General features: G+C 36.6%; 1 protein-coding gene across 1 annotated transcript in view; it reads left to right on the top strand.

The window, feature by feature from the left end:
• The window catches only part of ANOS1 (anosmin 1), a gene marked incomplete at both ends in the record, with an annotated part of 126,712 nt that overhangs the window by 93,188 nt on the left and 11,084 nt on the right, over positions 1–22,440 (top strand). The window contains 3 exons of the mRNA XM_084227024.1: positions 878–1,080; positions 3,519–3,666; positions 8,434–8,583. Of these exons, the coding sequence (XP_084083150.1) occupies positions 878–1,080; positions 3,519–3,666; positions 8,434–8,583 (501 nt within the window). The remainder of the gene's footprint in view (positions 1–877; positions 1,081–3,518; positions 3,667–8,433; positions 8,584–22,440) is intronic.

The raw sequence follows: 22,440 nt of genomic DNA on the forward strand, positions 1-22,440 counted from the left end.
AGTAGAAATTGGTAAACAGCCACCTGGACTTTCAGAAGCTTTGTTGCAAAATCTTCATTGATTCATGTTACTTGGGACCAGGATATTATATAGTGAATCCACAAGGAGGACCCAAATTTAATATTGGAAAAGATTCAATATTTAATCTTATTCAAACTCTGACTGCTGTGTGTCCTTGACTCTAGAGTCAGCACAAAGACAACTGAAGAAACACTATCTCAGTTGATATTGACCAGGAACTGAACCAGAATAGTGAAATAAATCAAAGGGGTAGCTAATTGCTTTTTGACATTCTAAAAAAACCCCTATAGATTTCTACCACGGTGTAATATATCATTATGCTTTAATTACATTTAGTCTAAGGAAGTGTTTGTGTCCCATGGTGTTAGATATCAATATTAGAATTTTGAAGAAAGATTCAATATGTCAAAAAATAATTTAATCATCTGAGAATTATCTGGCAATGAAAAGATATTCAGTGTTTCAGCCATGCAGTTCTGTGGTGACTCTACAAGGCCACTTGTGGAACCTGGATGTTTTATGCTCACTGTGTATTTAAAGTGAGGGACAGAAGGAAAACTGACAGTCTGGTACGTTTTGATAAAGCTTCATAATGTTTGTGAACTATCAACAACCCAGAATAATGACCAACTAAATGCTAACCCATAATTTTTATTTCAGTAGAGTTTGAATTTCTAGAATTTCTGAGAAGCCATATCAGTATCAGGATGTCTTTGCCTGGATTTTCCTCAATGTATTTAGGGTGTTTAATCCAGCTTGTGAATGCCTCATGAATACATCAGGTGAAGATAATCTTTACCTTAATGAAGAGAATTTTTCCCTTAGAATATTTTCATTTTTTTTTTATAAATTCTAGATCCATCTGCTCCACCAGCTCCATCTAATATCAGGATTGCCAATATCAGTGCAAACAATGATGGGAGTGTAAATGCAATGATTACTTGGGATCTTCCAGAAGAGCCTGATATCCCAGTACACCACTACAAAGTCTTCTGGAGCTGGACCTACAGCAAATATGTAATTCCAGCAAAAAAAAAGAGAAGGAAGATTACTGATGGGGTAAGAAAGAAGTCAGTAACTGGGACAGAAACGTGGTTTATTTTTACACAAAATAGAATGTAAGTGTAAAATGTGTGATAAGTTCCAATGATTTCAGCCACTGGTAAAGTAGTGGTCCTAATTTTTAGTATCATGAAGCCCACAGAATATTTTGGTTTCTCAATCCTTTTCTTACATTGAACTCAGGGAGAGAAGTAAGTTTCTGCCTTAGCACACAGGTAAATACAATGAGATTTTTCAGGAAAGAAGTTAAATGCCGTTAGTCCTCTAAATTTAGGCTTATTCAGTTAGTGCTTCTGAAAGTGTTTATTTTATTTGAAAGCCTGACTTTGTCTGTCACATTGTTCTTTCACTATGCAAGTAAAACTTGTGACCCAGTCATAGAGTACTCATTAAACAGTCAGTACAGGTGTGAGGGAAAACCACACAGAACTTTAAATAAACTGCTGTACCAAAGATCTGGCAATATTTCCTTAGCAGCAAGTTCCTATGAGTTTCTTCAGTAATATTTCAAATATTGCTTTACTGGAAGATTTTTTGTTATGCTATCTTTAAGGATATTGCATATTATTTTAAAACAATTAATTGAAATAGATGGAAATAACAGAAATCAGTTAGACATGACTTGATTCTCAGTGCTTTTGAGAATTTGCTCCCATGTCTATGTTAACCCTGTTTTGGCTCTGGCTGCCCATTGCACTGTGATGAATGACAGTCAGAGGGACACAATTCCCCCTCTGTCCCTCAGTCACCAAACCCTGACAGAAATAAAGGCAGTGTGATGAAATCATGCAAGTCAATTTGCACAGAAAGGAAGGCTAGTTCTTTATTGTTCTTTAAAAAAATAATTGTGGCAGGATAGGAATAGGGTTGGACTGTGCTACATAGAAAAGTTTGTGTTCCTCAAGAAACCTTACATTGGGTAAAGACCTTCAGGACAGAGGCTTCAGCCTAAAGATAACAGGGAGCTTTCTCTCTACAACATCAGAAACCCAGGAGAATTTTAAAACTGAGCTGGGTCTTTCCATAGGGTACTTCCTACATGCAAATAATATTAAAACATTATAACATTAGGGTAATTGAGATGGAGTTCTGACCCTGAGTATAGGGAAGTACAAGGCATATTTTATAGAAAAGACAGGTTCTTAAATATCTCTCGTATTACTCCTGACTTGTACTTTTTCTTCTGCAGCATGTCCTCTGCACAGCACTGCCAGTGAGATGCAGGGCACTCCAGATGCTATTGCTAATCAATGGTCATTTGAATATTGTAGCAGCTCTTAGGCTAAAGAATGGCAAATGCACAAACATTGAAAAAACAAAAAAAGAAAAGGTGGAAAAGTCTTAACTTGTAAAGATCACTGAAGATTATTTTTGTCCAGTTTTTACCTTCAGATGTAGCTCAACCCAAATAATTTTGTACTGATTTCCATATTAATTCATTCCAGGTAGACATTGAATTAGTTTGACTGCAGTATTGACACTGTTAATCAAATGTTTCAGTCAATATATCAGCACTAAACAAGTAAAGATAATTAATACTAAATACTTTTTGGCAATCTCCTTTTATCATCCTAAGTGTTAAATATAGGGTAGTTACCTTGGTACATGGTTATCTCTTTTACTCCATATGGACTGTCAGACTTGAAAGGCACAAGAAATTCTAATGAAAACATGGAGTAATATCTTCCACCTGGCAGGTGGACTAGAAGGATATTTTAATAATTAAATCTAGCAAAATAAAATATAAGACTGAGAGGCTGGACTCTTCTTTACAATATCATGTGCCTTGCCTTCATGAATGGGTTTTTGACTGGAGAATGATAAACCTAATCTGTTGTTTCCCCATTTTATACACTTCCATGACATTGGAAATTGTTTTTTTCTGTTCTATTTTCCATTCTACAGAGGAAAAATGTTCTTTCCAATGAGAGGGTATTTTTGGTTGGTGCATGTTTTTTAAATTTTTATTTTCAAGAGTTTAAACAAAAAGAATGAATTGAAAAATTTATTAAATGTTGGAATTCAGCTATCTTCAGACTGACTGTCTCTAGAAAAAAAGTTTTCAATTGCTTTACTAACACAGAAATTGTGGAATTAAGTGCTTAAATTCCTTCGCTAAAATAATTTTGGTATAAGAGAAAAATCTTGTTATATAGAAGAAAGCCCCTTAGGCTTTGCCTAAACAATAGGTTTGGAATTGCCAAGAAACTGCCAAAATTATGCAAGCATCAAGTAGGTTAGTATTTTTTAACATGACACAGAAAAACAGAGTCCAATTAAAAAAATCTTTTGCAGAAAGGAAATTTTGCTCTGAAATTTATATATGAGTTTTCTAACTTCAAAAAAGTAGCGTGCCTAAGATAACAAGCCTGCTTTTAATAAAGGCATGTGTTTCAGCAATATTATAACTGCTTTGTATATTTATTCTATTATAGGCCCAAAATTATGTGGTCCTGGAGGGGCTCCAACCCAACAGCAACTACAATGTGGAGCTGCAGGCAGTGACACGTTGGGGTCAGATACGCCTAAAAAGTGCAAAGGTTTCTCTCCATTTTAGCACAAATCAGGACATCAGGAATAATAGTGAGTAATCAAACACCTGAATGCTTTCTCTCTCCTTTATCTGGAATTTGAATGTTTTATAAAATGATTTTTTAAATTTTAAAAATAATTTTCTTTAAGTGGGCTGTTCCATAGCACAGTGATCATCTCCTGGTCAAGCTGAGTTACCTTTTATTGTAAATTTCTTATTTAAAAATTGGTGACAGGTTTTGCCTAATTCTTTGACTTAGATTCTACTCACCTAAAATAAACAGTTGCAAAGAAAACAGAAGCCTTTGCATAACTGTAGTGTTAATATTTTTTAGATTCAATACAGGTATAGATGCTGACTGTCTTTCTAAATGGATGGAATAAAACCATTTTTGTGTGTCTTAACTGGACAGTATTAACCTGCAATGTTTTCCAAAATCCTGGCTATTTTTAGTAGCCCTTTAAGTCAGATTCTTGGAACACAAAAGCTTGTGTCTACTATGAGTTGATATATAAAACATTGACTCTTCTTTTTGGGGATCTAAAACATTCCACATGTGACAACCATGCATTCTTAAAATATTGCACACATAGGACCCACATTCAAATTGAAATCTCAGGTTGTTCAGATGATAGGTTATGTAATGTAAATGTCTTCAGAACCTCACATGCTAAGTAATGTAATTGCAAGCTGTATCTGAATCTGGCAGAACACCATGATTCTTAGCCTTGTTTAAATGCTATTTATACAATTAAAGTACAATACTGAGTTACTGCCCCAATTGATGATTAACTAATGCAGCAGAGTTCTGAAAATAAGATGTTAAAGAATATGATTTTAATTATTCTGCCCTGACTCCATTTCATTTTGTATTAATTTACATTCTTTCTTTAAAGTACACTCACAGTTTAAACTTGTAGCTATTTTCATAAGAGATCTGTAATTACTTTCAACCTCACTAATCAATTGCTGTTGTTGCCATATTCTGTTTGGCTATACATAAAATATTGTAATGTGATTGTTAGCTATCACAGACCTTCTTGTCTGTGGTTGGTATTAATCTACAGGAAGAAAAAATAAGCTGAAGCATCCTTCTTTTTCTCATATTAAACTAATCTTTACTACACTTTTGGGCCGTATTGAGAGACAGCAGAAGGTCAAGTTTTCATCTCTTCCATGCACTGAGTCTTTGCTTCAAATCCATGCCAGACTATCAGTTTAAATCTCTACTGTCTTTATATTAGGCAAGTTTGAGTTAAATCCTCAGTGAAGCCCGATGTAAGGTAAAGCCTTTTCCTTATTGGCCCTCCTAGGTTGTACCTGTGCTTTTTTTCTTCCCCTAAAAAAGGAGCTTAGTTTGCAAGACTGTGCATGGTCTCAAAATCTTCTTGCAGTTATCACATTAAGTTCTCCTTCTTTTTCTATGTGGACACAGGAGATGTAATAGAGGAAAAATAGCTGTGGGAACGGGGAATTTAATTGCATACATTGAGCCATTGAGCTCTGCTAGAAGCATATTATTGGTGTTTGAGAGATTTCAAATTTTGCTGATTCTTTTCCTAAGAATTATTTGTGGGGTTTGCTGCTTTTTTTTTCCTTCTCTTTCTTCACCCCCTGCACCCCCTGTTCACTAGATAAACAAGCAAAAATTTTTTTTCCACACCATCCCCCTACAGAATTTCCTGCTAATTTCGATAAAGTTTCTGTGAAGTTCTGGCTCTTGGTGCTAAACTTTAAGGTTTTTAGTTTTCAGTGTAGTCATCTTGACTGTCATATCACCACGAAATCACAGCTTTAACTAAGAAATAAACCCACATCCTGATGCTGGGGTTTTATCTTTATCTGCCTGAGGTTGGTCTGTGTCCTGCTAAGTGGGAGAGAATTCTAGATGCCATTGTATGCAACTAGCCAAAGTGAAAATGGGCAAGCTTTCTAAGTTCTTTGTCTCATTTTATTATTAGTATAGCTTTATAAATGTTTCCAACTTGGGAGCAGGGATAATTAATCAGCTGACCTTTGTCATGCATTATTGGTACTCCTGACATGAGGTCAGAGCATCATAATCTTTAAACATGATAGCAAATAAAGATTTTCCATATGACAAAAGCCTTCTAAACTGAAGGTGAGTAATTAGATATGAGCATGTAATTTTTTGTACTGTTTCATATTTATTGTGAGAAATCCTTTCACTGGTACGTCTGTATTAGCTCTGTGGCTCACTAATGTTCTGACTCTCTTGGTCTGTAAAGACTCACCTCTGGATTTATGTTGGGAGAAAATCTTTGTTTCAGTTTTCCTTCTTCAAAACGTTGGGGTTTTTTTAGAATCTGGTGCAGGTCACATCTGAGTTATTGCTTATAAATTCTCCACCAAATGCAGTTCATTAATGCTATACCTCACATGTGACTCCAGTGCTTCATCATTTTCTGTCCACAGCAGTAGAACCTCTTTCCTTTTGTTTTCACAACTAGATTTAAATTTCTTCCACAATTTTGCTTGGATGCCCTGCCCTCTCCATGGTTGTTTTACTTCAGAAAACAGACCATCAGTAGTTTTTGTGAAAATCTGCTACCACCACTTATGTCTAATTATGTCTTTCTAATGCCTTGTGCTTTATTTTGCTTTACTGGGGTGACCTTTTTGTACTAAAAGGTTCATTAATTGTTGTATTGTATTTTAAACTAGAGTAAAACTACATTGAGAACAATATCTTTTTGATCTTGTTTACTTCAAGAACTTTGACTGTTCAAATTATGAACATCCACTTATTTAATGAGCAGTATTTTCTTTTAAGCTGCAAATCAGTGCCTGTACCAACTAAAACACATATTTGTTTTAGAGTATTCCCATAATAACTATATAGAAAAATTTGAGCATCCTTTCTTTTAAAGCCAAGAGGTAAAGGAATCAAGATTCTTTGAACCTAAACCATTGATATCACTCACTTTAATTGTTAGAGCACTCTATCAATGAGAGATGTATTTAGGCCTTTTTGGACATTTTTTTAAATGGCTAAATTATATTTTACATAGAAAAGCAAGTAAAAACTACTCCTGGAGGAGATGCAAATTCATCTTCTATATCTCACTCAGGTTAGTTAGGTACAGAGCCAGTCTTGCTTGATGTAATTTTGAGAATACTCAGAAGCAGATGGAGAAATATGAAAAAGAAACAAAAAAAATTTGCCTGAAATATTATCTAGGACATGACATCTTTGGCTTGTCTTTATTTTGGGATTTCCATGGACTTTGGGAAATAATTCCAGAAGCAACATGCCAATTTTGCTGAAGTCCCACTGTCAGATACTCAGCTCTGTGTGGAATTAACCTCTGGTTTTCAGGTGTCTGGTCCTATTGTCAGAATAGAGATAGCCCATACCCCTCTGAAGTAATTTAGTCTTACACATTTCTGTGAGCTTTGTCCTCAGCCCTCTGGCATTACATTTCCCCACACTCACAGGGGCATTGCCTCACTATATTTGTGTGCTTCACTTCTGGGAAATGGACAAGATTCTTGCTTGATCTTTATATAGAAATATTCTAAATTGGTGTCCTGGTTTTTGTGGAAGTGGAGCAGACAGAGATAGCAAAGGAGAGATTTAATAAAATTAAAATAATTTAAATTGAGGAATACCTAATGGATTTGAGTTTGTACTTCTCCCTAAACTTTTTCATTTTCATTTGGGTGGTAGTAACTTTGTGGTTACCTTATGAAACAATTTAGTTGAGTTTGGTAGTTTAGTTTAAAACAAAATGAAAAATTGTATCAGATTCAGCAAAGGGCTGAGGAAATAAAACTTGGCCATAAAGCAAGTCAGCTTTAATTGAAGCTTCACATAAGGCAAAATGTTCAAGTTTATGTATTACTCCTGGCAATTATTGAAACCTGAATCTTTCCCTCTTTCTCTCAGGTATGTAGCTAATAATTTGCCATTTCCTTATTATTGGACTCTTTAGTTTTAATTTAGGTGTAATATTGAATTAAATGTAGCTTTTTTTGTTGGTTATAATCTGATCCTCCTAATTAGATCCAATACATTTGCAAGTGTGCAGTGAAAAGTGCAGTTTGAATGAACATTTCTTTCTTTTCAACTGAAAGTATCTGTAAGTACTGTCAACCCTGCTAAACGATGATAAATTTTTACCAAACATAATGCTTGATGAAGGACATCCAGTTGCAATTGCTTGTGGGAAGCAAGGCATACAGCACCAAGGGAATTGCTGAAAGAAAGTTCTGCTCTTGCAATGTTTTCCTAAGCCTTCACCATTCACTGCTGGGAACAGGAAAGTGGGAAAGACAGATCTTTAATCTGACCACAGTGTTCATATATAGCATATCAGAGGACTATATTTACTTTGATGTAGGAACCACATGTGGCACTCTGTGTGTTACATTCAATGCTGTCCTTGGATTTTGTCATGTTCAAACACTGCATGAATATAAAGACTGTGAAATTTTAGAGAGAACTACTGGTAGACACTGTGCCTGTTTAAAAAATCATTGTGTTAACATTTCTAGTTCTTGGGGATATAAATACAGTCCATTTCCTTATTACTCTTCAGAAAATTCACAGAGCCTTTCCCTGTGAATTTTTTTTTTTTTGGTTACTTTCTAAATTTGACTGAATTTCAAATGAGTGATTTTTCAACCATTATGGACAGTTAATTCTTTATATTTATTTCATTTAGGTAAGAAATGGAAATAAGATCATTTGGAATAAAGATGCTATTATTTTCTGAATTACACCAAATTTAGCACAGTCATTATACAGCACTGCAGTTGCCTAAATAGTTTCCTGGTTGTTCTGTGTGTTGCAGAGGAACGGACATCTGCTGGGAAAGCACAGAAGGGACTGGGAGATCCTTACCCAGCCTTTCCAAGAAGGAAAACCACTCGTTTTCTTAAAATTGGAACTCCCTTCTATCAGGACAATCAACTTCAGGTCAAAGTTTACTGGAAGAAGACAGGTTTGTCCAATTTTGCTTTACTATTTTCTCTAATGAGAACTCTTCCCATCCATCTCAGAGTTGTAGAACATTAACACAATATTATAAGTAATTCATAGTTGAATCCTACACCCATCCTTTCATCCCTTCATCTTTCACATTGGAGGGAAACATTGCCTCTCCTCTTTGTGTTATGTCTGTGTATATGTCTTACAGGAGGAAATTACATGAGTCAGGTATCCAAAAACTATAGTCAGTCATGTTGGGATACTGAATCTTCACAGAGCTGAGACAATTTTTATTTTGGTAGGAATTACCCCTGTAAACTTTTAAATAGCAGAATTTGACATCACAAAAAAAGTTCTGAGGAACATATGAATGTTTTGTATTATGCCAAACTTCATCAGTCACCTTGATTTAGAACAGAATGGATAGTTGGTCACAACCAGAAAACATTTTGAAGTTAGTTTTCTTCTAGGCTGCATCCTTCTGGTTTACAGAAAAGTTTTAACATCAATTTTATGGTTTAGTCCTCCAGTCAAAAGGAAAATGACATAAATTTATAGTGTTTATTCATATTCAGAAATCAAAAAAGGGATTTCCCTTTTCTGCTCTTGCAGAGCATATAGGTTGCTCCAGTTTAGCCATAAAGGCTCATATGCTGTTATTTCAAAATGTGCTCACACTATTCATTTTTTAACTTGGATCAATATATATATGTATCAATACCACTAAATTAAATCCATTCAGTTAATTAGGCTTGAAATCAAGGCCTACAAAGTGGATAGTCATGTTTTCATATTGAATTTTTCAAAGAATTTCAGAAATATTTAAGTGCTTTTGGGTTTAGATACGTGCACCAACACCCTGAATGAGGACAGGCTATATAAATTTTCAATTATGCTATGTAACATAGGAATATGTCACACTGGATATTGTGGATTGTGAGAGGTGTCCTTTGCTTCTTATCCTTTGCCTGCCTTTTTTAATGGTTACCTTCCAGGCCCTGCTATGCCAATTACTTTTAAATCCATCCTTATTCCTCCCTAAAACCTCTAAGCTTTGTTTCAGCTGAGTACGTGCACATTTTGAATACTTGTCCCTGTCTTAGCTAATCTAGGTTTTTTTAACTCCTTTCCCCATTATATTTCATTTCTAGGTTGCTTCATGGAAAGCTGGAACAATTTAAAGTTTAAATAAAAGTTTAATCAGGAATGTTCAGTTTACAAAAAAAAAATATGTTTTTTGTTATTCAAAGTGAGATTTATATATTCTGAGCTTTGTCAGGACTGATCACCTTAAACTTTAGCCTCTGCAAGGGAGATGTCAACTCATTGTCCAAGCTTCTTTTATTGTTAGAAACGAAAAGCAGGTGACTTCTGTAGCAATTCATCCCCCACAGCAGCAGAGCTGCTCTCTGGAGATGCCTCTGTTCTTTACTGAGAACAGAGGGCAGCCTAGGCAGCTCATTTGCAGGAAGCTTAGAGATGCCTAATGTCTCTCTGTGAGCTGAAGTTCTATTCTTGGCAGTCTGTGCTGAAAAAAATGAGGGACAGGATTCAAAGATGAGGAGACAATGATGTCTCCCACAGGCGTCAGACAGGGTTGTGCAACTCACAGTCTGCAGATTCAGCCCAGTGGAACAATCAATCCTGCTGCAGCTGTTTTCTTGCCAGCCTGCTGCCAGAAGAAAGAGCATGTGTCCTGTGACCAAAATGCCAGCACCTCTGCTGACATTCACCTTGTGAATAGTTGGCCAAAGTTAGTTATACTTAATGGAGGGAAAGTCCTGAGCAGAACAGCAATATTCTTGTTCCAGCACAGATATCTTGAACTAGGTGTCCACTCTTTATAATGGTATTATAACATAGTTATTGAACTTAGAGGCATTGCACCATAGAAACCTAAATGTTTCCATCTAAATCTGGAGCAGAATCTGTCTGCTACATACCTGGAGGCAGTATTTGTATTAAAGGCTATAAATGTCTATAAAAAGAAATAAGGCAGTCAGCAACCTTATAGTGACTCATAGTTTGGAAATAAGAGGAGTTCAAAGTGGTATAATTTCCAGAATTGGAGAATGTCAAAGACAGCTATGTCACAGACCTGTCAAAAATGACATGGATTTTCATGCTGTCACCTTGTGCCAGGGGTGTACTGGGTGAGTTGCTGAGTGTACAGCTGACTCATCCAGTGTGGAGCTGTGTGCCTCCAGTGACACAAGGGGACACCCAGAAACCCATTTTGGCCCTGGGTGGGGGGAAAATTCTGTGAGGTGCACTGGGGTGTTTAGGTACAGCCTTGCAGTGAAAGATTCCTTCCTTTTACCTGCAGAACCAGCAGTGAGAGCAAAGGTGTGTAAAGAGGGGCAGAATATGGCAGTTCATCACTCTTACCTTCTTTTTCTTTTCTTTTTAAAAAAGAAAATATCAGTATTCTGAGTGACAGCACATGCAGTAACTCAGAAGAAACCATTGCCTTGTGTGGAACTGGAATGCAGAAGCCAGCAGCTTTTATAAGCTCTTGCAAGGGTTTGGAGATTATGTAGTGCACGGATGAGGCACTGTAAATTTACTAGTAACAATTTACTGCAGAGCAGGTCTGTGTGACTGTGCAAGGAACACAGCAGGAAAATCACATTGTCTTCATGAAAAACAGCAGTTATTGAGACAGCTGTGCTGGGAACTGAACCCACACATCTTTCACCTTTATGAACTGCACTGGATCATGTTTAGGGACTTGTAGGAGGTAGTAGAGTGCAGCAACTATAATAGGAAATGCTGAGAGAGACCTTACCTGAGCCTGCTCAGTGGCATGGCATCTACTTTTATTGCAGGGAGGCAATTAGAGTTCAAATAGTTCCCTACAAAAAAATTGACCTGTTTGTCTCCTACCTAGTGGGTGAACCTAGAAGTTTTGGTTTTTTGCACTAATGTTTTCATTTTTGTGTAGTTTGCTATTAAAAATTGACACTTTTTTTTGGTGGAGAAACACAGCCATTCTGTAGTCCTAAATTAGAATGTGTAACTTTAAAACAGAAAAATTAGGAGGCCAGCATGAAACCATGTGAAATAAGTATTAGCATAAGAATTACCATAATAAAAAAAAAATTCAATAAATAAATGTCTCAAGCTTAAACATGTTGGACATTTGTAAATTGATCAAATTTCAGTTGGTTGTAGTAGTCTTTGCTTTGTCTTGTATGGTTTTCAAGTATTTTTGGACTTTCTGTGTTAGATTTCATGACATGAACAGGAGATGGTTGCAGAGATGATGAAATAAAAATGTTATTTACATTTTGGATGGGGGTTTTTTAATATGAAGATTAAAACCAGTATGTTATCACAGAATTACAGGATGGCTGGGTTTGGAAGGGACCTCTGGAGATGATCTAATCCAGCCTCTCTGCTAAAGCAGCTTCACTTGGAGTAGATTGCACAGGATCACGTCCAGGCAGGTTTCAAGTATCTCCAGAGAAAGAGACTCCACAACCCTTTTGGGCATCCTGTTGCAGTGTTTTGTTGCTGTCACTTAGATCAACTTAACTCTGTTCTTACTAAAAGAAAGACTGCTCTTATAGCTATAAGCTATATATAGCTTTATATGTTAATAACTGCTCAGGTTTTATTGTATTCCTGATTCAGTCATTTTACTATTCTTTGCAGACCAGAGATTTTCTAAAATATTTCTAAATTCCCTCCTGAACTAAGATGGCTCTCTAGAAGAGTTTTTTACTGTGTCCCAACACTTTAGCCTCGCAGGAAACCACAGATTACAGAAGCAGAAGGAAAGACCTGTGTGGATTGGTTATATCATTGAAAGAAACAGCACAAAAATGCTGCTAAGGTTGTTTTAGATTACTTCTTAATTTTCATTGGTCCCATTTTAGCTGAGAGGCTATTTTGCTTTTGAATTTGAATCACTTTACTCAGTCTAAGGAGCTAAATATAGGTCAGAATCATAGAAGAATTTAAATGGGCAGGAGGGACTTCTGGAGGTCAGCTGGTGCAACCATCTGCTCAAAGTCGAACTAACCGTGAAGTTAAATCAAGTTATTCGGTTCTGTCTGTAAGGCCCTGTAACAGATAATGTCACTGTTTTTTCATTTTATCCTCCATCAGTACAAGCCTGCAGAACCCATCTAGGTTTATTGCAATGTGCCTGATGACTTACAGGAGGTATGGTGAAGCCTCTTATTTAAAGATAGTTCCTCCATGACTGAAGATGTATTCCTCAGTGAACTTTGCAGAGGAGCCTCTGGGAAGGCAGTAAAAAGACCACAGTGAGGACATCAGCGGCCAAAGCTCTTTGTTTTATATCATCCTTCTGAACAGAATTTATCAGACTTCTGTCCTGTGCAACAATAGTATCAGAGGGGGTGTTGCAAACTATTATTAAACTAAACTATTGCTGAGTTTGTGATACAGCAAAGGAGTGACTGTGTATCAGTACTCAGGAACTGAACACAGTGTTTGAATAAAAGTCTGAGTAAGGGGATGGCTTTCCAATATATGCATCATAATGTGCCACAATTAGGTAAGGAGGAAAAACTTATCTGGGCCTGTTCTTCAAGTGTCATTTCTTAAGTCCCATTAACTTTAGTAAGCACTAGGCATGAATGGAATGTAGAAGGTGGACTTTACATTAAAATAAAGCTCTTTCTGAAATAATCTTTCAGTTTGCATGCTTTGGTATGATGACAATAATCACTTCAGGATGTATGCTAGCAAAATACCTCCACACTTCAAGCAGTACGTAGCAAATGCACATGATGTTGCTAGACAGAGTCATCCAAAAGCATGTTGCATATGAATACAATAGCTTCTTTCTGAAGGAAAAGAATGTCTTTTCCTTGCTGCCTTTAACTTGGGTCTGGGATTAGAGAAACAGTACATTCCTTAAGCAGCATGAATCCCCCTTTTGTTAATGAAAAGTAGAATGTGTTCCATGGCCAGATATTTTGGGCATCCTGATGTGTGAAATTAGAAATCGCCAAGTAGTGGAATCAAATTAAACAAATCACTTTTAGCTCCTTGGTGCTGAGGTCACAGAGTAACATCTGTTACCAAAAATGGATGCACTCTGAAACCCCTGTTTAAAGGGATTAGGTACTGGGGATGATTAAGAACCTCAGTATATTGTGCAATAATCAAGACTGAAAGTGTGAAAATAAAAAATGCTGTAGTTTTCTCTGTTGTTCTGTGGTTGGGCAACTAGAGAGCTGAGTATTGGATTTAGCTGAAAATCCTCCAAGTTGCTGCAAATCTGTGTATGAAAATAAAATTTCACCCAGACAGAAGGAAAAAAATCCCACCTTTTATGAACTCTCTGCATCAATTTTCATCACTTGCTGCAATAATTATAATGCACTAAAATACCAGAATATAATTTCTTTCCAAAGCGCTTGTCACAACAATATTTTCTAAGTCATTACTCTGCCTTCACTACCATTTTCTCAGGGCCTGCTATTTGAGTGTAATACAACTCTCCTTGCTCAGGTAAAGCTTTAGCTTCCTTTTCTTTGAATAAAGTCTATGTGCATTTACTTCCCCCTGTTTAAATTAAACATTTTAAGTACTTCTAGATATTCAAAATCAATATATCTGCCTCTTGGTTTTGCTTAAAAAGACAAATATTTAAAATGCATTAAGACTTGGCTTCAGGCTTCTTTCTTTGTGTTTCTGTAAATGCTAAAGCAGAAGAAAAAAGAATACTTAAGGCAGGAAGAGGCAGAAAATCTACCATTGTCTGATAAATCAACCAAACAAGAATAATGAATTAAATTACAGAGAAGAATAAAATGCAAGGCATGGCAAAGCAAATAGAGAGCTAACACAAATGCTTTTAAATCCAGATCTTAGGAAAACAAAGTTAACTTTCACTCAGTTTAGGGACATAAATGAAGTGACTGTGTGTGCTGACTCTTTGTTTGTAATAAGGTATTTCATACGGCAGGTTTTGAAGTAGAAGCTTTCCCATTGATAAACCGTGTCAAATGCTCCTTGCTCATGGCAGTAGAGCCATTGAAGGTAAAGAAATCCTTCAGGTGCAGTTGGAGTTTCCAGCTCCTACTGTAAAGAATTCTGCAGTACTTGCTTAACACTAAAGCATTATTTAGTTTGGTGCTAGCTGTTGCACCGGGCAGATTAGTGTTTGAGCAGCTGGCCATATTCTAATTATTGATATTCAAGCAGTAAAACACTTGTACTTCAAGTTATCACTATGGTCCAGATGGTTCTTTTAACAAAATGACCTGGCTGCTAATTATAGTGAAGGATAAACTAATATATTGCCCTCAGACTTCCAGGAGAATACAGGGACTTTGTCTCAGCAGTGGTTGATTGTTGTGGGTATGCATAATGTGCATTAGTTCTTAGGGATTTAATTAGCAAAGCTGGCTCTAAGCATAGGACTCTTCAGCTAGATCACCTCTTTAGAAATGCACTGGTAGATATTACAGGATTTGCTTTTCCCTATGTGCTACTCCTGACTCAGATGCCCGTATCTTATGGGCTTCCACAGCATCGAGCCTGGGGAGATAGGTAGTGCTGTAGGCTTTATTTATCATGGGAAATTATTCTGGAGTTAGAAGAATATCCTGTCAGAAGTGTCTGTGTGGTCCCTACACCTCCCTAACTTTGTCTTTCTCCTTTACATTGTCTTAATGTAGTTTCAGGAAAAAATCTCTTTGCCTTTTTTAAAAGGATGTAAAGGGTAGCATCTGACCATCTCCAGTTCTGCTTGCTTTACTTTATGATGTGCCTATAGGACCCTGGTTTCTCTCCAAATGTGAAATACTTACAATACTTAAAATGTTACTGGTGGGAGTCATGAAAAACATCAACCACAAATAATAGAATTTGGTAGAGCAGATGGTTTTCAAATTATCAAATAGTCTGCAATTGATTAGTGGGACCAGTTAAAAAGTTTTAAAATTACATTTACAATGATGCCAACGTCAGTGGCATCTCCCCTGAAAATGGGACAGTATTGGAAGGTCTTTTCAAAGGATATTGAGTGCATTTCTTCATGATTTCACAGGCAGAACAGAAAACCATTACTTGTTGCCTTGCAATTGCTTCCAAACCTCCATACCTTTCAGGGTAGGTGGTTAAAGCTCTTGGTATGAGAGATTTAGAGGCAAGTTTGTGCAACTGCTGGTCTCAGGAATGTAATTGGAATTGATTCAAAGTCTGCCAGGAAATCAAATAATCACAAGTCAAGTCAGAACTACCCGCTGTGTTCCCAGAGCACAGACAGCACAGAACACTGATTTTAGTGAACAGGCACCTGCTGATGTTTGCTGAAGGCTGTACTGCACTGGTTTGTACATTTGCACACTTTGTATGCTTATTGTTTATTTTTAAAATTTATGTAGTGTGGGCTGTGCACAATTACTCAGTATGACCTGAATCATAATCCAGGACATCTTTAGTCATTGTGAAAGTGCTTTTAATTTAACTTAATTTATGCATTTAAAAGGAATTTTCTTTTTATTCTTAAATTTAGTAACTGATAGAAATTTAAGCCTGATTTCTTCTGAACTTTCATTAAAAGTTTAAATAGAAATGTAATTGCAAATTACCTGGTCCATGAGTTCAATCCAAAGATAGACCATCATTAGCTGGAATGCATACCTGCAGTTGAATTGCAGATACTCTTTCAATATTCCATTGCAAAATCATTTATCAAGACTTAATCCACTTGAAGGCACTGAAGAAATTAGCTGGCCAACTAATTAATAAACTCTTGCCTGATTTTTTAATTCTTCAGGAAAAAATGCATTTTCAAAATGCATTTTCAGCATCTTTATGTACCTTCAATATGTCTATGTCTGACTAGTACAATTTTCTTGATTTCTAATACTTGCTTCCTGAGTATTACCACAATGTATAAAGATAATTATTTTAACAAAAACCGCAGTACTTTATATATATATGCATACATATATAGTATCACTAAACTTTGCAATGGCAGTTCTGATGTGAGGCAGTCTCGATAACTGAGGGGTAAAATGGCAGACTTTTTACAATCCAAATATGGAATCACAGAATATTCTGGGTTGGAAAGGCCCCAGAAGGATCCTTGAGTCCAGCTCTTGAGTGAATGGCCCATATGGGGATCAGACCCACAACCTTGGCACAGTTAGTGCCATGCTCTTACCAGCTGAGCTCTTCCTCTCCTTTCCCCAAACTGTATCACTAGGTCAGATTAAGTCAAAGCTCTGTCTCACAGGCTTACACTCTCATACCTGGAGCAATCCTGCATTTCTGCTGTGAATAAAAGGTACTGAGGTTCAGCAGTTTACAGGATGCTTCTCATGAGCTATGGGCTAATAACTGCTCATGAGTTTCCCTTAGCCTACCTAATTCTGGATAAAGCATTGATTTTGTGATCCAGGGAAGGTGAACCTATCAGTAGGGAGTCATCATGCTTACGGTGAAGGTGGTTTAAACTAATGTGTGTTCTCTTTTAAACTGGATCAATTTCATACCTTCTTGGTGATTTCTCATGGATAGCTCCTCACAGCACTGACTCCTTCACAGTACAGCCAACAAAGATAGTTTTTACCCAGCTAACCCACTCCTTTGTAGCACTGGTCTTCTTATTGGACATTATTAAGGGCAGGCCTGTTCCTAATCTTTGGTGATTAGTACAGCTGCAACTCCTCAGCTGTGAGACTACCTTCTGCACTATCTTTATTTTCTTACATTCTATCCCTCCACATAAATCTGTATTTTTAATTAGCCGGTTTATAAGGTGGCTATAAAACCAGTCAAATAAACACGACAAATAGGGGAAAGAAACTGAACTATTTGAAGGAATAGCTAGAGTTGGAGGGAAAGAAACCAGAAAAAGGGTTTCTGAAACAGAAAATATAATCTAATTTTTAAGGTGACCCATATATGCAGCTAATATGGTAATGAGTTGTTAATATCAGTTTATTTTGCTCCTATGACCATAAACTGGATGCAAAAATATCCATAGTAGTCTAGACCAAAGATCCTACCCAACAGGTGTTCTGTCCTTGGCAGTGGCCAAAAGCAAATCCAAAGGAACATAAGAATAGGGCATTTCTGCATATTATTGTTGCAGCCTCAGACAGCTTCTAGTTAGTCAAAATTCCTCAGGCCAATGTGATTTCACTGTATTTATTCACTTCTCATGCATTTGTCTTCACAATAACATCCAGTGTCCTGTGAGGGTCACCAAGGTGTCTAAAACATCCTGCGGGATGGAGCTCCAGAGTTTAAAGTGCTCATTCTATGTAGAACCACTTTTTCTTTTTTTTGCCTTGAAGCCAGTTCTTTCACATTTATATGAATCCTAATTCTTGCTCTGTTTACCTTACCTGTATGCACACGATTTTATAGATATTTAACCTGGTTTTGCTCTGTTCTATTTCTCATAGACACATTGATCTTAAACTGCAGATTTAGAAGCTGCATATTACCATCGTAAATTTTTTGAATACCAATTCAGCAAAGCAACACCCTGTTGTTATTATATTGCAAAGGTTCCACATTGCTAAAGTTTCCCACCTCCTTGAAGTTTCCCATAGGCAGCTCCTCTAAGCACTGACCCTTCCTTCCTCTCACAGCAGCCAGCTGACTCCAGTCCCCTTCAACCACCCAAATCCACTCTTTTATAACACTCTTCTTCTTCTTCTTCTTACTGGCTACAGCTGAGGCCTGTTAGAGTCAGGCCTGTTCCTAATCTCTGATAATTGGCTCAGCTGCAACTCCTCAAGGGCTAAGATTACTTTCTATTCTACCTTTAATTTCTTATATTGTATCCCCCTACAGCACCCTGGTAGGATGCTCCATAATGTATATCAGGGAAGTCCAGGTTTGGCAGTCCATGGATCACTGCATGCAAACCTACCCATGTATGGCTTTTGCATGAGGTCTGAGAGGGAAGGGAGCAGCTGGTCCCTCTCTGCTTCTCTTCCCATTGGGGATATAGAGGCAAGATGAGTCTGTACTTTGGCTCTGGAATTAGGAGAGATTCCAAGATTTCTTATCCTCAATATAGTAAACTTACCCTCATAGTCTGTTTGTCTAAATTATTGTCCACATTTTTCAAAGTTACACAGAAGGCTAAAGTTAATGGTAGAGTACCTGGGGACATTTTCAGTGTATGTATAACCTTGGTGAGCCTTGGACTTGTTTGTTTGGGTTTTTTTCTTTTCCATTAAATCCAGGTCTGGGATGCTTAGCTAGCTTTGAAAATCTAGCTGTGAGAGAATAATGTAGAAAGCCTCTATTCAGGCTACAAGCAGCTATTGTGAGACTTGGAGCTTACAAGAGGCAAATTTCCTTGTAATGGAAAACCAGAATGAGATACTGTTGAACTCACTTTGTGTAGGATGTTGTGTGTGGGAAAAGAGGTAAGGGTAGAGCTAATCCAGCTTAGAGATGATCCCAGGCTTAAATCCCTCAATATAAACATCTTCAAATCTTGAGGCTTCCTAGGTCTAGATATGGACAAAAATATTGTGTGTCAGGCCTGTCTTTAAATAACACAGTAATTGTTAATATCATTTTTGGAAAGGCTTACTGTTCTATTATACAAAGAATGTGTTCTATAGAAAGAAAGTTTGTTTTAAATGGCATAACGTGAGAAACAAAATCTTTGTAATTTAATCGAAACTGCTTATATTCCATGTAAGAGCAGGAAACAGTATAGTTTGTCTTGCTAAGAATTGTTTGTTGAGTGAAGTTTAAATGTCAGCTGAAGGTTTTGGTGTTATTTTTAAATGTACTGCTTGAATAAATGATTATTAAAAAGCTTTTTTTGTCAAGAGGTGTCAGAAGTACTGTGAATTTCATAACCAAACAAAACTTTGGATTTTTTTAATATCATTGGGTGAATCAATGCAGAAGAAGCAAAAGACACAGAGCTGTTATAATTTAATTTGTTTCAAGAGAACTTACCTAAAACATCTGTGACAAAATAAGTGATTTTTACAAGGAAAAAGGGAGGTGCAGAGAGACTTGCATTTTAACATTAGTTGGAGGTAAATTGTGTTTACCTCATTTTGCATTTGCTAAACTACCATGAGTCAAATAGTACTTCTTATTATATTATTTCTTCTTGTCCTATCATTAAATTCAGATTGCAAATGTTGTACACCATGAATCAGAGTAATACAGTGCCTCATGAACCAGTATATGAAGAAATGAATAAGTGTTATGATCTAGTTCTGACTGAGATCATATTTTGCTTCTCTGCAGTTCACTGAAGTATCTCTTCCCAAACTGGTCTTCCATCACGCTGTTATTTAAATGTAAAAAATACAATGTGAATCACTTCACACTAATCATGTCTTCAAAACTGAAGGAACTAGTAGTAAATAACACTGCTTCATTTGTTCACTTGGATTTTGTCCATATTTCAGCCTTCCCTGCATATTTTTCAGGACCTCTCCAGCAAGTGAATTTCATCAGAAAAAGCATTGATGGAAAACTGCATATATTAGATGTCTGTGTAGACATGGAAAACAATTTTTGTCCAATAAACAGATGAGCATGAGCCTGAGCCTGAGAGAGCAGCAGACACTTCATCACATTCATCTCAAATATTTCCTTTCTAGTCTGTGGTGTGGAAATGCAGGCAAGTGCTGCTGCAGGGCAGACACTGCTGCTCATCCTTCTGCTGGAGTGGTGGATTGGAATGAGTGCTGGGCTGTAATAGATGCCCATCTGTAAAGAGGGTTATGTACTGGGAGGAGAAAGAGCAGGAACATTTCATCAGGAAGCCTTTGAACTTGTGCAAGTGTTTGAGCCCTTCAGACTTGATAATATCTTTTGATTTATGCAAGGCATCATTAATTTCACCATTTACCATTGCTAGAGCTTTCCCATTTAATACAGTGAGGTAAATATTTTTTCCTGGATGCTATGCTGACACAGGATTTATACAGAGCTCTGAAAAATCATGCTATGACTTTACAGTAGAATCAATCAATTAGTCAAGCTTGTAGATACTGACCCATGTACTTCATGTGCCCTGAGCAGATTTTGCCCTGTGTTGTGATATTAAATATAAAATATTTTCCCCTTCCAGCAGTAATGATGCAGGGCACATAATCCAGAAAGGAAATTACTTAATTTTTTTTTATTTCCTTCTTCCTGTTAGTCTAAGACCATCATGTTCAAGACCATCTTTTAACCATAGTTTTGATGGTCATTAGTGTCTTGTTCTTGCTAGGTTCTAAACTTTCTGACCTGATAATTTAGCTCCCCTTAGCTATTGAAGTTAACACAACTGTTCATATGCCTAAGTGCTTTGTTGAATAATGGCCCATGTGCTCAGAAACTTGTAAGAACAATCCTGCCAGTATGCAAAGAAAAACAAAAAAAACATTTAGGCCAGTCACAAAAAATCATTGTGGTTTGCTAGATGAAATATCGGATCTAGCAAAATACAATAAGGCTTTAGCTGCACACAGAACAAATTACTTCAATAATTTTCTTACTCAATAGGTTCAGGGACATTTCATCCTCCTTATGGCATTCTGTTTGAAGAAATTTGAATGAAGACAACAGGTTTACATATAACTCATTATCTTCCAAGCTTTGATAACAACTCCTTTTGACATACAGTTAACATTTTAATTATCTGTATATATTTTGGAGGGAGTCAGTTTGTTGAGGTATTGTGACAAAAAATACAGAATATTGTTTCTTTTTTTACTGAAATACTTATTTCAAAGCTGCTAGCTATTTGTATTAAATTGCTAATTTTATGCTAGCAGGTAAAGGATTTCATATGTCTTATTTTCTAATATTTACTTTTATACAGTATTTTATTCTAATGGGAAAATCTATCAGACACTCCATGTTAATTACTTTCAATCCTGTCATGATGCAGAAATCAACTTGATGTTACTATGTTTATTGATGCTAGACATTTTTTATTGTAATTAAACCTTAATTTGAGCTGCTGTTGCTGAACAATTCTGCTGTGAAGTCTTGTTTTCCAGCAAATCCCATTTGATTTTCCTTCTAATAAGTTTTTGTAATTTGGTTGCCTGCATAATAGTGCTGTCACAGCTGGTATTAATTGGCATTTTTGTACCAAATAGTAGAGACCCACATCAGAATAACATGCAAGAGCTGAAATACTTTTACAACATGCACTGTTACATTTTCACCACTGGACAGGGGAGGAGCAGAGATAAGGAGCCATGAAGCACTTGGCCTAAAGACCTCAAGCAAACCAGTGGCAGAACTCCCCCCAGTTCCTGACACAGTCTGCTGCAGTTTTCTTGGTGTGGATCACAGGATACAAAGAAATAAATCTCTCTGTTTACCTGGTTTTCTGGGGTAGCTCTGTACTGATGGTGTTGGGCTGCATGAGCAAATGTCACTGCTGATATGCCCCTGCTATGCCAGTTTTTCAGCTACAAAGCTTCAGCTCCTTATGAGAGTCAATTTGGCATCCTCCTGGAACAGTAACTGCAATATAAAGGAGAAAAAGTACTTGAGGCAGAGAAAGTAGCTGTCTGCAGTAGCATGTTAAAAAAAAAAAACCACATTAGATTAAATTATTCATACAACTGGCAGCAGTGTATTTGTACAAAACAGAAATGTGGAAGAGGTTGAAAAAGATGAGAAAAAGAAATGAAAAAACCTTTAAAATGTAGTTTATTTTAAATAAACTGTAGAACCATTTAAACCAGAAGTTCCATTTAGGAGAACTTGCAGAATTACCTGAAATTTTGTTGGATTGCTTTTCTGAATGATGCTCAGAGCTTTAAATTCTGTGGGCAGGTGATTTAGTATTCCTAATAAATATTGTGCAGCCATGGCTTAGGCTATGTTGAGGTCTATCAATTTAAGATGCTTAAATTGTTCATATGAACCTGAAGTT

This window comes from Fringilla coelebs, assembly GCF_963513975.1.
Source record: "Fringilla coelebs genome assembly, chromosome: 2".
Classification (NCBI taxonomy): Eukaryota; Metazoa; Chordata; class Aves; order Passeriformes; family Fringillidae; genus Fringilla; species Fringilla coelebs.